Source organism: Entelurus aequoreus, linkage group LG23, assembly GCF_033978785.1.
Source record: "Entelurus aequoreus isolate RoL-2023_Sb linkage group LG23, RoL_Eaeq_v1.1, whole genome shotgun sequence".
Taxonomy (NCBI): domain Eukaryota; kingdom Metazoa; phylum Chordata; class Actinopteri; order Syngnathiformes; family Syngnathidae; genus Entelurus; species Entelurus aequoreus.
The window spans coordinates 6,439,024-6,454,920 of NC_084753.1; the positions used below are offsets into that span (position 1 = coordinate 6,439,024).

At 36.7% G+C, this 15,897-nt stretch overlaps 1 protein-coding gene across 1 annotated transcript; it reads right to left on the bottom strand.

The window, feature by feature from the left end:
• Positions 1-562: 562 nt before the first annotated feature.
• mixl1 (Mix paired-like homeobox) lies at positions 563-14,835 on the bottom strand. The gene is made up of 4 exons (XM_062034066.1): positions 14,465-14,835; positions 8,002-8,222; positions 5,304-5,424; positions 563-1,147 (listed from the first exon to the last, which is right to left on the bottom strand). Exons 1-4 carry the CDS (start codon positions 14,694-14,696, stop codon positions 591-593), a joined length of 1,131 nt encoding a protein of 376 aa, XP_061890050.1. The 5' UTR covers positions 14,697-14,835; the 3' UTR covers positions 563-590.
• Between the last annotated feature and the right edge of the window lie 1,062 nt (positions 14,836-15,897).

The window sequence follows — 15,897 nt, forward strand, 5'->3', positions numbered from 1 at the left end:
ATAGTGGATCTAACATAATAGTGAGAGTCCAGTCCATAGTGGATCTAACATAATAGTGAGAGTCCAGTCCATAGTGGATCTAACATAATAGTGTGAGTACAGTCCATAGTGGATCTAACATAATAGTGTGAGAGTCCAGCACATAATGGATGTAACATAATAGTGTGAGAGTCCAGTCCATAGTGGATCTAACATAATAGTGTGAGAGTCCAGTCCATAGTGGATCTAACATAATAGTGAGAGTCCAGTCCATAGTGGATCTAACATAATAGTGAGAGTCCAGTCCATAGTGGATCTAACATAATAGTGTGAGTACAGTCCATAGTGGATCTAACATAATAGTGTGAGAGTCCAGCACATAATGGATGTAACATAATAGTGTGAGAGTCCAGTCCATAGTGGGGCCAGCAGGAGACCATCTCGGGCGGAGACATTGGATTAGCGAAATATCAAAATATCCACCACATATTTAGATTAATTTTTAATTTAGACAGCCAATAAACAATAAAAACATTACATTTAAGATGAAATCCAAAACAAATTATTACTATGTTACAATAAATAAAACCGTATATCATCTCCTCCGAACACTACATAAAACCACCAAACCCAACCATGGCCTCACTCTCCCAATCAGAGTCCGAATCGGAAAATTCCGGCGTCTCCGCTCCAGGGATCGGGGAGAAGTTTCTAAAAGCGTCCCCTGCGGCGGTCACTTGAGGGTACTGCATTTGGCCCCCGGCGTCTTTGGGCGACGACCTGCTGAAGGTATTCTGCGTGGGGATGGGCGGGATCACTACTTTCATCTCGGGTCCGATGGTCTTGTTGGGTGGAAAGTTGTCATATTCCACCAGAGCCTTGGGAGCAGGGTTGCCCGTTTGGACTTTATGCTGTTGCTCGGACTTGGAGTACAGGAGGAGGTTGCTGGAGGGGACGTTGACGCTCAGTTCGTGGCACTGCATCTGTTCCAGCTTCACCCGACTGGCATTTTTGTCGTAGATGCAGGACAAATGGCCGCTCAGTCTGCCTGACACACCGGCCCTGTGCGAGTCTTCTACATGTGAGTGCACCGGGGGTCTGTAACTGTCCTCCGGTCCAAAAGCGGATGTACCTTGTCCGTGAACCTCTGCGCTGTGGCTCTCATACACTGCTGTGAAAAGAGGAGGAAATCAGCGGCCATATTTATCAAGTGTCTTAGAGTGCCATTTTACACTTAAGTCCTGAGAATTTGCCAAATTTAGTCCTACTCTCAAACTTAAGAATAAAAGCTATATATCAACTTTCTTAAGTCTAAGAATCACTCCTACTCTCCACGATATTTAAGAGACCTTCAGAGGTGTCCTAAGTGGTTAGGAGTTGCCGGCGGGGGATGGCACTGAGGCGAGAGAGACGTGCGCGAACGTTCAGGGAGCGGAAGGATGTCCTGGCTTTGTTTGGTGACGAGCAGCTGATCAAACGGTATCGTTTAGACAGAGCGCAGTGTTTCCCACACATTCATTTATTTGTGGCGGCCCGCCACGAAAGAATTACGTCCGCCACAAATTTAAAAAATTTTTTTTTTTTGTCCTGTCCAGCTTCTCAGGCAAATCATATAGTTGATGTAGATGCCCGTATCGGCTGTTCAGATTTACTTTACAAAAGAGAAGTGTAGGATACTTCTCTTGTTGCCTTATTTGTATTTGACCACTACTGTTTTCTGTTTATTTGTTACTGACGGTGGCAGGACACCTCTGCCTCTGTTTCACTTTATGTTGCTGGTAAATAATATGGTTGTAGTAGTAGGCTAAAGTTAAATTATTTAGTATGCACTAATTAAAGGGGCAGAGCTTTATGAGACATTTTAGCTTTTATATTTTATAAGATATATTTTTTGTAAGAACCACAATTAATATATTTCAGTAAATAACTTATTGTTCAAATCTGTATATAAATATGTACATAAAGTGTTGTAATTATATTGTAAAATGGCTGGATGGATGGACGTTTAAAACAAAACTGTTATTAGTTAGTAAGTATACATTTTTTTAGCCTTTTTAGAGAAAATCATATTGTAGTAAATTATGCAAATTACTCGATGATGTCATGGTGACCACGCCCACAGCCACGCCCCCACCGCCACAGGTATCTTGGCAGTTTATGGGAAACTGCACCCACACCAGTTTCAATTTAGTTGCCTAATTAATTAATTGGAAAGAAAAGGAAACATTTATTTTTGATTCATTGCCAATATTTGTTTTGTATTATTTTGTAGTTTATTGTCAAAATATACACTCCCACTGTCCACTTAAATATTTCCAAGATATTTCTTTATTCTTAGACAAGGGATTCCCTTCCGTGATTGGTCATTTCTATGGACACAGAAATGCCGTCACCTAAAATTGCGTTTACGGCACATAGTAATGTCGTAATTCAGCTCTGAGTGTGACACTTAAGATTCAGTCCTACACTTCGCTGAAAGTGTGAGTAAGACACTTGATAACTAACTTTTAAGTGCAGCTTTCAGCGAAGAATTTCTTTACTCTTAAGTCAACTCTTAGCAGACTTAGGAGTAATTCTAAGAAGCTTGATAAATACGGCCCCTGTACAAAGTTTGTTCCTATAACTCAGACCTGGGCAAATCAAGGCCCGTTAAGCTTTTCAATCTGGCCCGCCGGACATTCCCAAATTATTGTTTTTAGATCTTAAAGATGAACATGTAGCTGCCATTATGATGTGCAGTGAAGTCTTGAACTATACAAAGTATTTCAATGGTTGGAATCTGCGCTTTTGCATGATATACTAGTTACTATGGTCATCTAGTTAGTTACCGTATTTTTCGGACTATAAGTCGTAGTTTTTTTCCTAGTTTGGCCGGGGGTGCGACTTATACTCAGGAGCGACTTATGTGTGAAATGATTAACACATTAGCGTAAAATATCAAATAATATTATTTAGCTCATTCACGTAAGAGACTAGACGTAAAAGATTTCATGGGATTTAGCGATTAGGAGTGACAGATTGTTTGGTAAACGTATAGCACAGGGGTGCTCATTACGTGGATCGCGAGCTACCGGTCGATGGCGGAGGGTGTGTCAGTCGATCGCCAGCCAGGCATTAAAAAAATAGCCCTAAAAATGAGCGATCATAAATCTTCACTATGACATCACTTGATTGACATTCACGGCACCCGAGGGTCTTCTGAGATGACGCTGGCTGCTGCCAGCTCATTATTAAGAAACAATGACCGACAGGAAGGCGAGAAACACTTTTTATTTCAACAGACTCTGGCCCAGTACCTGTCGTCAAAACTCCAAAGACCGACTGCACAGTTGCACAATAAAAGCGCTGCTTCATCCTGCCTGCGCTAACAAAATAAGAGTCTCAGAAAGCTGCCGTGCACAAGCTAGCAAGCTACGGAGTTTGCCGCCAATGTATTTCTTGTAAAGTGTATACAAAGGAGTACGGAAGCTGGACAAATAAGATGCCAAAAACCAACCACTTTCATGTGGTATTGGACAGAAAGGAGGACTTTTTTCTCCTCCATTTGAAAATGCGGACGTTATCAGCATCATTGTCTGATTCCTATCAATGCAAGTCATCACAATCAGGTAATACACCAACTTATATTCTTGTCTTCATGAAAGAAAGGAATATATATGTGTTAAACATGCTTGTATTATCTTTAAACACCTTTAACTTGTTAACAATATTAACTATGTGTTAAATATGCTTGTATTATCATTAAACACCTTTAACTTGTTAACAATATTAACTATATGTGTTAAACATGCTTGTATTATCTTTAAACACCTTTAACTTGTTAACATTATTAACTATATGTGTTAAACATGCTTGTATTATCTTTAAACACCTTTAACTTGTTAACAATATTAACTATATGTGTTAAACATGCTTGTATTATCTTTAAACACCTTTAACTTGTTAACAATATTAACTATATGTGTTAAACATGCTTGTATTATCTTTAAACACCTTTTAACTTGTTAACAATATTAACTATATGTGTTAAACATGCTTGTATTATCTTTAAACACCTTTAACTTAACAATATTAACTATATGTGTTAAACATGCTTGCATTATCTTTAAACACATTTAACTTGTTAACAATATTAACTATATGTGTTAAACATGCTTGCATTATCTTTAAACACCTTTAACTTGTTAACAATATTAACTATATGTGTTAAACATGCTTGCATTATCTTTAAACACCTTTAACTTGTTAACAATATTAACTATATGTGTTAAACATGCTTGTATTATCTTTAAACACCTTTAACTTATTAACAATATTAACTATATGTGTTAAACATGCTTGCATTATCTTTAAACACATTTAACTTGTTAACAATATTAACTATATGTGTTAAACATGCTTGTATTATCTTTAAACACCTTTAATTTATTAACAATATTAACTATATGTATTAAACGTTCTTGTATTATCATTAAACACCTTTAATTTATTAACAATATTAACTATATGTGTTAAACATGCTTGTATTATCATTAAACACCTTTAACTTGTTAACAAAAACATATATTTCATAAATAAGTAAATATAAATTATATATATGAATGAGGTAGATCCCGCGACTTGATCAATTGAAAAGTAGCTCGCCTGCAGAAAAAGTGAATGACTCTTACCATAATATGTTACGTTAACATACCAGGCACGTTCTCAGTTGGTTATTTATGCCTCATATAACGTACACTTATTCAGCCTGTTGTTCACTATTCTTTATTTATTTTAAATTGCCTTTCAAATGTCTATTCTTGGTGTTGGCTTTTATCAAATAAATTTCCCCCAAAAGTGCGACTTATATGTGTTTTTTACTTCTTTATTATGCATTTTCGGCCAGTGCGATTTATATTCCGGAGCGACTTATACTTCGAAAAATACGGTACTATGGTCATCTAAAAAGTCACAGCAGCGCAGATGAAGCACCAAGCAGTGTGGGTGTGGAGCGTTATTTCACGGTTTGTTGCATTTTTCGTTTGAGTGTAAAATATGTGTATGGAGAGGGGGTGTGACATTCATATGTTGTCAATATTCAGTGTTTTATCCTTCATAGTTAATATTGTAAATCCCACATTCTTTATTTTCATGTACATTCTGGATGTCTCATTCAGTAAAAAAAAATGTAATTCCATTTTTAAGGCGGTCTGTCAACGTTTTTAGCATTCAATCAGACATTATTGTGAGGTTTTGTATTAGTGTTCCTAAAAAGACAAACTTTTTTTCTCAAAATAATTGCCCAGGCCTGCTATAACTGAATCAAAACCACGGCTGTCAATCACCTTTTTCTGCGGCCATCATGTTTTGGAACTGGCTGAAAGATACAGCCGGGTTGGGGGCCTTGGCAGCCGCCGAGGACCCTACCTGGCGACGGGATTTGGCTCTCCTGTTCTGGAACCACACCTGAAATTGGGGGGGAAAAAAGTGCACTGAGGTGAAAAAAAAAAAAGCACAAACGAGTGTGTTGCTTATCGTTAGTGTATATGTACAATATGTTGTGTTTTAGTGAGAGCCTGTTTTACATGGTCTCAATGGTATAAATCTACACTGCACTGCAATCTAAGTAAGATGAAATATCTCAAATAAGGCTGATATTTGCTTATTTTCTGTCTGATAAGATCATTCTTCTCACTAAGCAGATTTTATGTTAGAGTGTTTTACTTGTTTTAAGTGTTTTAAATGATCTCAGTAAGATATTACAGCTTGTTGCTGAGATTTGTTGACCTATATTGAGTAAAACATGTTTGAAACTAGAATATCAACTGTTGCAAAGCTGTGTCATCAACACTCACAAGTATAAAACTACTTTTTTAAAGTCATCATTTCTTACTTTTTGCTCAACATATTGAGCAAAAATGTCTTTTTTTTTTCTACCAAGAAAAGTGCACTTATTAGTGAGAATATTCTTATTTTAAGGTATTTTTGGGTTCATTGAGGTTAGCTAATTTGACTTGTTTTGGAAAGTTTTGACAAGCCGAATTTTCTTGTTCTATTGGCAGATAATTTTGCTTAGTTCAAATAAAATACCCCTCATTTTTGTTTTGTTTTTTTCTTGTTTTTGAACACTGACTTTTTGCAGTGTGGGGGACAAAATCCTGCCCGTGATCGACACCAGTTAAAAACTTTAGGAACAACTATTGTACAGCAAATTCCTAAAAACACTAGAGTGCTCCTGATTTATAGAGGAACATGGACCATTGTAAACACTTTGGCAGAACTAGCAAACACACTAGGGTCCAAACTTGTGGTTTACAACTGGGGCGTTCCTCAAAGCACCCCTTTATGTCCTCTCCTGTTTGGAAAATATATATGTATTTCCATAATGTGATTTTTGTAACTAAAGTGTAGCGTGTTCACTTCAGTAGTCATTTGTTGGACTTCTTTATTTACACTAGTGGTGTTCCTCAAGGTGGGGGCGTGGTTAAGAGGGGAATATATTTAAGCTAGAATTCACCAACTCAAGTATTTCATATATATATATATATATATATATATATATACGTACATATGTATGTATGAAATACTTGACTTTCAGGGAATTCTAGCTATATATATTTATTTTATTATACATATAAGTAAAATAAATACTTGAATTTCAGTGTTCTGGAGGCTATCCAGTAGATGGCAGTATTGCCCTGTTTAAGAGTGTCACAACATTGCTGTTTACGGCAGACGAACTGCTTTACGGTAGACTAAACGTGACTGCATTTGTTGTGTGTTGTTACCGCGCTGGGAGGACGTTAATGAAACTGCCTAACAATAAACCCACATAAGAAACCAAGAACTCGCCCTCGATCATTCTACAGTTATGACGTGATTGGGCAGGCACGCTGTTTATATTGTGGGAAAGCGGACGTGAGAACAGGCTGTCTCCACTCAGGTCCGCATTGAGCTGGAGGGGGCGTGTTGATACCGGGAGTTTGTTGGGAGAAAATTTCTGCCGGGAGGTTATCGGGAGAGGCGCTGAATACCGGGAGTCTCCCGCTAAAAACGGGAGGGTTGGCAAATTTAGAGAAAGCCTTTCTCTAAATTTGCCACCCTAGCCCCCCAAAAAGATCTATTTAATAACCCTAGTCCAGAGTTTTTCAAACTTTTCAGAGCCAAGGCAAGTTCAGTTGTAGTTTTGTTTTGCATAGCCTTCCTTAAGCTTCAATGCCTTTTCTTAGCGGCACTCGCCTTTTGTTTATTTTTGGTTTAAGCATTAGACACCTTTTTACCTGCTGCCACCTATTGATATGGAAGAGTATTACACGGTTACTCCGCCGAGCTCTAAACAGCACCGACACTCAACAACGGCACATTTTTTTCCATTGAAAAAATCCCGAGGCACACCACCAGCAGAAATCATTAAAAAATTAAACTCTGCAGCCGATATCGCAATTGTTGGATATGACTTTAAAGCATAACCCAGCCTGCATCACTATAGCTCTTGTCTCAAAGTAGGTGTACTGTCACCACCTGTCACATCACACCCTGACTTATTTGGACTTTTTTGCTGTTTTCCTGTGTGTAGTGTTTTATTTCTTGTCTTGCGCTCCTATTTTGGTGTTGATTGTCATGTTATTTACAGATGTACTTTGTGGACGCCGTCTGCTCCACACGCTGTAAGTCTTTGCTGTCCTCCAGCATTCTGTTTTTGTTTACTTTGCAGCCAGTTCAGTTTTAGTCTCGTTTTGCATAGCCTTCCCTAAGCTTCAATGCCTTTTCTTAGCGGCACTCGCCTTTTGTTTATTTTTGGTTTAAGCATTAGACACCTTTTTACCTGCTGCCACCTATTGATATGGAAGAGTATTACACGGTTACTCCGCCGAGCTCTAGACAGCACCGACACTCAACAACGGCACATTTGCAGATTATAATTACTGCTTTGCAAAAAATATTTTTAACCAAGTTAGGTAAGATTACATAATCTCCCACAGCACACTAAACAATATCTCCCGGTACAGAGTATCGCTGTGGTTTTATGTATGTAGAATTTACCTGAATTCTAGACTCGGGTAGTCCGGTGAGAGCCTCCAGCCTCTCTCTCAAGTAGATGTCAGGATATTTAGTGTCAGAGTAAACTTTCTCCAGCACTTCAATTTGCTGCTGAGTGAAGTTGGTCCTCTTCCTCCTGTGGGTCAGTATGGCCACGCATTTATCCACCCTTGGCATGGAAGCTGCAGAGGCCAGGTAGTTGGTTACGTCTGTGGCTCTAAAATCTAGGCGGGGGACAAGTCAAAAATGTCAGGTTTTTTTCCAGTAATATACAGTGGCGATCAAAAGTGTACATCCACTTGTAAAGAACATCATGTCATGGCTGTCTTGAGTCTCCAATCATTTCTACAACTCTTATTTGTTTGTGAAGTAGTGATTGGAGCACATACTTGTTGCTCACAACAAACATTCATGAAGTTTGCTTCTTTTATGAATTTATTATGGCTCTACTGAAAATGTGAGGGTCAAAAGTATACATACAGCAATGTTAATATTTGCTTACATGTCCCTTGGCAAGTTGACCTGCAATAAGGCACTTTTGGTAGCCATCCACAAGCTTCTGCTGGAATTTTTGACCACTCCTCTTGACAAAATTGGTGCAGTTCAGCTAAATGTGTTGGTTTTCTGACATGGACTTGTTTCTTCAGCATTGTCCACACCTTTGGGAAGGCCATTCTAAAACCTTCATTCTAGCCTGATTCCTTTACCACTTTTGAGGTGTGTTTGGGGTCATTGTCCTGTTGGAACACCCAACTGCGCCCAAGACCCAACCTCCGGGCTGATGATTTTAGCTTGTCCTGAAGAATTTGGAGCTAATCCTCCTTTTTCATTGTCCCATTTACTCTCTGTAAAGCACCAGTTCCATTGGCAGCAAAACAGGCCCAGAGCATAATACTACCACCACCATGCTTGACGGTGGGCATGGTGTTCCTGGGATTAAAGGCCTCACCTTTTCTCCTCCAAACATATTGCTGGGTATTGTGGCCAAACAGCTCCATTTTTGTTTCATCTGACACCACATGGACAAAGATAAGACCTTCTGGAGGGAAGTTCTGTGGTCAGATGAAACAAAAATGGAGCTGTTTGGCCACAATACCCAGCAATATGTTTGGAGGAGAAAAGGTGAGGCCTTCAATCCCAGGAACACCATTCCTACCGTCAGGCATAGTTGTGGTACCGTATTTTTCGGACTATAAGTCAGTTTTTTTCATAGTTTTGCCGGGACTTATATTCAGGAGCGACTTATGTGTGAAATTATTAACACATTAGCGTAAAATATCAAATAATATTATTTAGCTCATTCACGTAAGAGACTAGACCAGGGGTGTCCAAAGTGCGGCCCGGGGGCCATTTGCGGCCCGCAGCTAATTGTTTAGCGGCCCGCCACACATTCTGGAAATACTATTGTAAAAATAAAAAAGAACATTAAAAAAAGTGGAATGAGGTGAAATCTAATGAGAAAAAGTTGCAATGTTGACACAAAAGCTGCCATGCAGGCTGTTTTTTTTTTTTTTTGTCTTTCTTTATTTTTCTTTTTTTGCCATTGCTCAAAAAAAAAAAATAATGACAAAAAATCCATGTTATAATGAATTATTTTCAGGGCTCCAATGACTTCAAATATTTCACTTGAAAAATGTTTTATGTGGTAAATATTGCATATATTGTGTAGTAGCCATATAAAAATATCAAAGTTTTCTTTGACAAAAGCGCATAAAACAAACAAAATAATAGTTCCAGCATAAAATGGACAGATATATCTGAAGTTGATCTCGTTACTTAAGTGTTGAAAGCAAAAGAAAAACCTAATAAAAATGAATAACTTTATGAGTGGGGCACCTTTTGGATCCCAAATATATTTAGTGATTTTTTATTTATCTTTTCACTGTGATTACTCAAAAATATGAAAGAATTAAAATCAATGGTGTCCTGCATTATTGATCTTTTAGGGCTCTCATTACTAAATACTGCATATTTCAGTTTTACTATAAAAAAAACTAAGTTGTTTTTAACAGAAAAAACAAAACATTTTTTTTAATTTGTTTTACTTTATATCAACTTGAAGTTGATATAGAGATTTACTGTAAGCGTTAAATAATTTAAAAAAAATAATAATCTGACTTATTTTTAACATTTTAATGACTGAGACCCTTTATGGTCCCCGGGACCCCTAAAGGTAAAATAAATAAAAAATGCATATATTTTGTTATGGTTTGAAAATGAAAAATATCAAAATGGCCCCCACATGCTTTAGTTTTTCCGTGTGCGGCCCTCAGTGGAAAAAGTTTGGACACCCCTGGACTAGACGTATAAGATTTCATGGGATTTAGCGATTAGGAGTGACAGATTGTTTGGTAAACGTATAGCATGTTCTATATGTTATAGTTATTTGAATGACTCTTACCATAATATGTTACGTTAACATACCAGTTGGTTATTTATGCCTCATATAACGTACACTTATTCAGCCTGTTGTTCACTATTCTTTATTTATTTGAAATTGCCTTTCAAATGTCTATTCTTGGTGTTGGCTTTTATCAAATACATTTCCCAAAAAATGCGACTTATACTCCAGTGCGACTTATATATGTTTTTTTCCTTCTTTATTATGCATTTTCGGCCGGTGCGATTTATACTCCGGAGCGACTTATACTCAGAAAAATCCGGTAGTATTATGCTCTGGGCCTGTTTTGCTGCCAATGGAACTGGTGCTTTAAATGGGACAATAAAAAAGGAGGATTACCTCCAAATTCTTCAGGACAAGCTAAAATCATCAGCCTGGAGGTTGAGTCTTGGGCGCAGTTGGGTGTTCCAACAGGACAATGACCCCAAACACACCTCAAAAGTGGTAAGGGAATGGCTAAATCAGGCTATAATGAAGGTTTTAGAACGGCCTTCCCAAAGTCCTGACTTAAAGGTGTGGACAATGCTGAAGAAACAAGTCCATGTCAGAAAAGCAACACATTTAGCTGAACTGCACCAATTTTGTCAAGAGGGCTGGTCAAAAATTCAAGCAGAAGCTTGCCAGAAACAAATCTGAAATGGTAAATAAATAGCTAACAATTGAGTCAAAAGATTGAGGGTCCTCCAAATCCTCCAAATCTGAGTGATATTGTTATTATAAGCGCTAACGCAGACGGCCCATTTTAGCGGCACATTGATAGCAGTGAGCTAATGCTAGCTTACGCTGCTATTGTTGAAACTTGCTCAGAGTCAATTCTAGATGATAATTCATGCATCTCACCTGCTAGTAGACACATGTCGCCATGGACCGAGAGACAGGTTTACTTTGGCATCACCCGAGATGGTGAAAAAGAACACAAAAATACGGCGAGCGGCGGCTACTTTTTTTTTTTTTAAACCCCTTTGTGAAGATTGCGGTTGAATCTTCATCCAAGCCCCACTATGTGAGCGTGCCGTCGGTCGGCATCCCAGCGAGAGTGGAAACTGTACAGTAAATGTTTGTTTTATTATGGTTAGCTTGTACACTACCGTTCAAAAGTTTGGGGTCACCCAAACAATTTTGTGTTTGAGCCTTCATTTCTAAGAACAAGAATAGACTGTCGAGTTTCAGATGAAAGTTCTCTTTTTCTGGCTATTTTGAGCGTTTAATTGACCCCACAAATGTGATGCTCCAGAAACTCAATCTGCTCAAAGGAAGGTCAGTTTTGTAGCTTTTGTAACGAGCTCAACTGTTTTCAGATGTGTGAACATGATTGCACAAGGGTTTTCTAACCATCAATTAGCCTTCTGAGCCAATGAGCAAACACATTGTACCATTAGAACACTGGAGTGATAGTTGCTGGAAATGGGCCTCGATACACCTATGTAGATATTGCACCAAAAACCAGACATTTGCAGCTAGAATAGTCATTTACCACATTAGCAATGTATAGAGTGTATTTCTTTAAAGTTAAGACTAGTTGAAAGTTATCTTCATTGAAAAGTACAGTGCTTTTCCTTCAAAAATAACGACATTTCAATGTGACCCCAAACATTTGAACGGTAGTGTATGTTTAGCACCTAGCAATGCTGTGAATGCTATAGCGTCATAATTAAGCTGCATCAGTTTAGCACTCGGCTTCTAAAACGTATTGCTCATCCTCTTTGTGTTCAGGCTCAAAAATATAAGGTTCTGGATCATAATTTTTCCCAAAGTTGGGTGTTCCAACAGGACAATGACCCCAAACACACGTCAAAAGTGGTAAAGGAATGGCTGAATCAGGCTAGAATGAAGGTTTTAGAATGGCCTTCCCAAAGTCCTGACTGAAAGGTGTGGACAATGCTGAAGAAACAAGTCCATGTCAGAAAAGCAACACATTTAGCTGAACTGCACCAATTTAGTGGTCCAGCAGAAGCTTGTGGATGGCTACCAAAAGCGCCTTATTGCAGGTCAACTTGCCAAGGGACATGTAAGCAAATATTAACATTGCTGTATGTATACTTTTGACCCTCACATTTTCAGTAGAGCCATAATAAATTCATAAAAGAAGCAAACTTCATGAATGTTTTTTGTGAGCAACAAGTATGTGCTCCAATCACTACATCACAACAAATAAGAGTTGTAGAAATGATTGGAAACTCCAGACAGCCATGACATGATGTTCTTTACAAGTGTATGTACACTTTTGACCACCACTGTAAGTATTTAGTAAGTATTAAGAGTGTAAGTATTTAGTAAGTATTAAGAGTGTAAGTATTTAGTAAGTATTAAGAGTGTAAGTATTTAGTAAGTATTAAGAGTGTAAGTATTTAGTAAGTATTAAGAGTGTAAGTATTTAGTAAGTATTAAGAGTGTAAGTATTTAGTAAGTATTAAGAGTGTAAGTATTTAGTAAGTATTAAGAGTGTAAGTATTTAGTAAGTATTAAGAGTGTAAGTATTTAGTAAGTATTAAGAGTGTAAGTATTTAGTAAATATTAAGAGTGTAAGTATTTAGTAAGTATTAAGAGTGTACGTATTTAGTAAGTATTAAGAGTGTAAGTATTTAGTAAGTATTAAGAGTGTAAGTATTTAGTAAGTATTAAGAGTGTAAGTATTTAGTAAGTATTAAGAGTGTAAGTATTTAGTAAGTATTAAGAGTGTAAGTATTTAGTAAGTATTAAGAGTGTAAGTATTTAGTAAGTATTAAGAGTGTACGTATTTAGTAAGTATTAAGAGTGTAAGTATTTAGTAAGTATTAAGAGTGTAAGTATTTAGTAAGTATTAAGAGTGTAAGTATTTAGTAAGTATTAAGAGTGTAAGTATTTAGTAAGTATTAAGAGTGTAAGTATTTAGTAAGTATTAAGAGTGTAAGTATTTAGTAAGTATTAAGAGTGTAAGTATTTAGTAAATATTAAGAGTGTAAGTATTTAGTAAGTATTAAGAGTGTACGTATTTAGTAAGTATTAAGAGTGTAAGTATTTAGTAAGTATTAAGAGTGTAAGTATTTAGTAAGTATTAAGAGTGTAAGTATTTAGTAAGTATTAAGAGTGTAAGTATTTAGTAAGTATTAAGAGTGTAAGTATTTAGTAAGTATTAAGAGTGTAAGTATTTAGTAAGTATTAAGAGTGTACGTATTTAGTAAGTATTAAGAGTGTAAGTATTTAGTAAGTATTAAGAGTGTAAGTATTTAGTAAGTATTAAGAGTGTAAGTATTTAGTAAGTATTAAGAGTGTAAGTATTTAGTAAGTATTAAGAGTGTAAGTATTTAGTAAGTATTAAGAGTGTAAGTATTTAGTAAGTATTAAGAGTGTAAGTATTTAGTAAGTATTAAGAGTGTAAGTATTTAGTAAATATTAAGAGTGTAAGTATTTAGTAAGTATTAAGAGTGTACGTATTTAGTAAGTATTAAGAGTGTAAGTATTTAGTAAGTATTAAGAGTGTAAGTATTTAGTAAGTATTAAGAGTGTAAGTATTTAGTGAGTATTAAGAGTGTAAGTATTTAGTAAGTATTAAGAGTGTAAGTATTTAGTAAGTATTAAGAGTGTAAGTATTTAGTAAGTATTAAGAGTGTAAGTATTTAGTAAGTATTAAGAGTGTAAGTATTTAGTAAGTATTAAGAGTGTAAGTATTTAGTAAGTATTAAGAGTGTAAGTATTTAGTAAGTATTAAGAGTGTAAGTATTTAGTAAGTATTAAGAGTGTAAGTATTTAGTAAGTATTAAGAGTGTAAGTATTTAGTAAGTATTAAGAGTGTAAGTATTTAGTAAGTATTAAGAGTGTAAGTATTTAGTAAGTATTAAGAGTGTAAGTATTTAGTAAGTATTAAGAGTGTAAGTATTTAGTAAGTATTAAGAGTGTAAGTATTTAGTAAGTATTAAGAGTGTAAGTATTTAGTAAGTATTAAGAGTGTAAGTATTTAGTAAGTATTAAGAGTGTAAGTATTTAGTAAGTATTAAGAGTGTAAGTATTTAGTAAGTATTAAGAGTGTAAGTATTTAGTAAGTATTAAGAGTGTAAGTATTTAGTAAGTATTAAGAGTGACACCTACCTGGGTTGACCATGTTGCTCATCTGGAAGCTCCCATCGTGGAACATTTGGAAGTGATTGAGATCCCCGACGGGTGTGTTTCCGTGGACCGCAGACATGTTCCCTCGCCGTGTTGTCCCCGCGAACTGAGCCTGCCTACCTACCGGGGACCGGGCCATCCCGGCACTTAAATGGGGCCCCCCGATCAAAGGTGACTGACGCGGCCCGGCAAAGTGTGAAGGCGACGCGGCCATCAACGCCGGCTGGCACTGCTGCTAACTTCAGACGTCTCCGGAGGTGTGAAGGCGTCTCACCTCGGACGCTGGCCGCAGGTCTCTTTTTAAAAAACAGGAGCTTTTAATGGAATCTGCACTTCCAATACACATTTGTAGAGAAAACATTTATCCGCTTCGGCATGGGCGAAGTCGTAATGGACTTGTTACCTTCAAAGACCGTCGGAAACTACCACTTTCCTCTGCACGTATGCTCGAAAAACAGGGGTGTCGAACTTGTTTCTCGCCGAGGGCCACATCGCCAGTCGTGGGGGCCGCTTGTAACAGTGAGTGGAAGAATGGAAGAGTATAACCGCCTCGTTATATTATTGGTTGTTTGATTTTTGTACGTACAAATTGATGGGTAACTTGCTTTGAAATCGTAAGTGAAGGTGACAAACAGATGTTTAAGTGTTTATTATTTTTTTACAAACTAACATAATTAGGGGTGCTAAAAATGTTGTTTTTATCACATTCAAATCCCGATTGTTTTAGAAAATTAAAAAAATCGAATTAATTTGAATTTTTTTGACAAATTAATTAAAAAAACTAAACACTTTTAGGCATACGTGCCAACCTTGAGACCTCCAAATTCGGGAGATTTGGCTAGAATTCACTGAAATTCAAGTATTTCTTGTATGTATATATATATATATATATATATATATATATATATATATATATATATATATATATATATATATATATATATATATACACTACCGTTCAAAAGTTTGGGGTCACATGGAAATGTCCTTATTTTTGAAGGAAAAGCACTGTACTTTTCAATGAAGATAACTTTAAACTAGTCTTAACTTGAAAGAAATACACTCTATACATTGCTAATGTGGTAAATGACTATTCTAGCTGCAAATGTCTGGTTTTTGGTGCAATATCTACATAGGTGTATAGAGGCCCATTTCCAGCAAATGTCACTCCAGTGTTCTAATGGTACAATGTGTTTGCTCATTGGCTCAGAAGGCTAATTGATGATTAGAAAACCCTTGTGCAATCATGTTCACACATCTGAAAACACTTTAGCTCGTTACAGAAGCTACAAAACTGACCTTCCTTTGAGCGGATTGAGTTTCTGGAGCATCACATTTGTGGGGTCAATTAAACGCTCAAAATGGCCAGAAAAAGAGAACTTTCATCTGAAACTCCACAGTCTATTCTTGTTCTT

Coding starts and splice junctions, on each gene's coding strand:
- mixl1 (XM_062034066.1), bottom strand. CDS start 14,696: ATGGCCGCGTCGCCTTCACACTTTGCCGGGCCGCGTCAGTCACCTTTG. Junction 5,425..8,001: donor TACCCGAGTCTAGAATTCAG/GTAAATTCTACA, acceptor CCCCAATTTCAG/GTGTGGTTCCAGAACAGGAG. Junction 1,148..5,303: donor CATGATGGCCGCAGAAAAAG/GTGATTGACAGC, acceptor TTTTCACAGCAG/TGTATGAGAGCCACAGCGCA.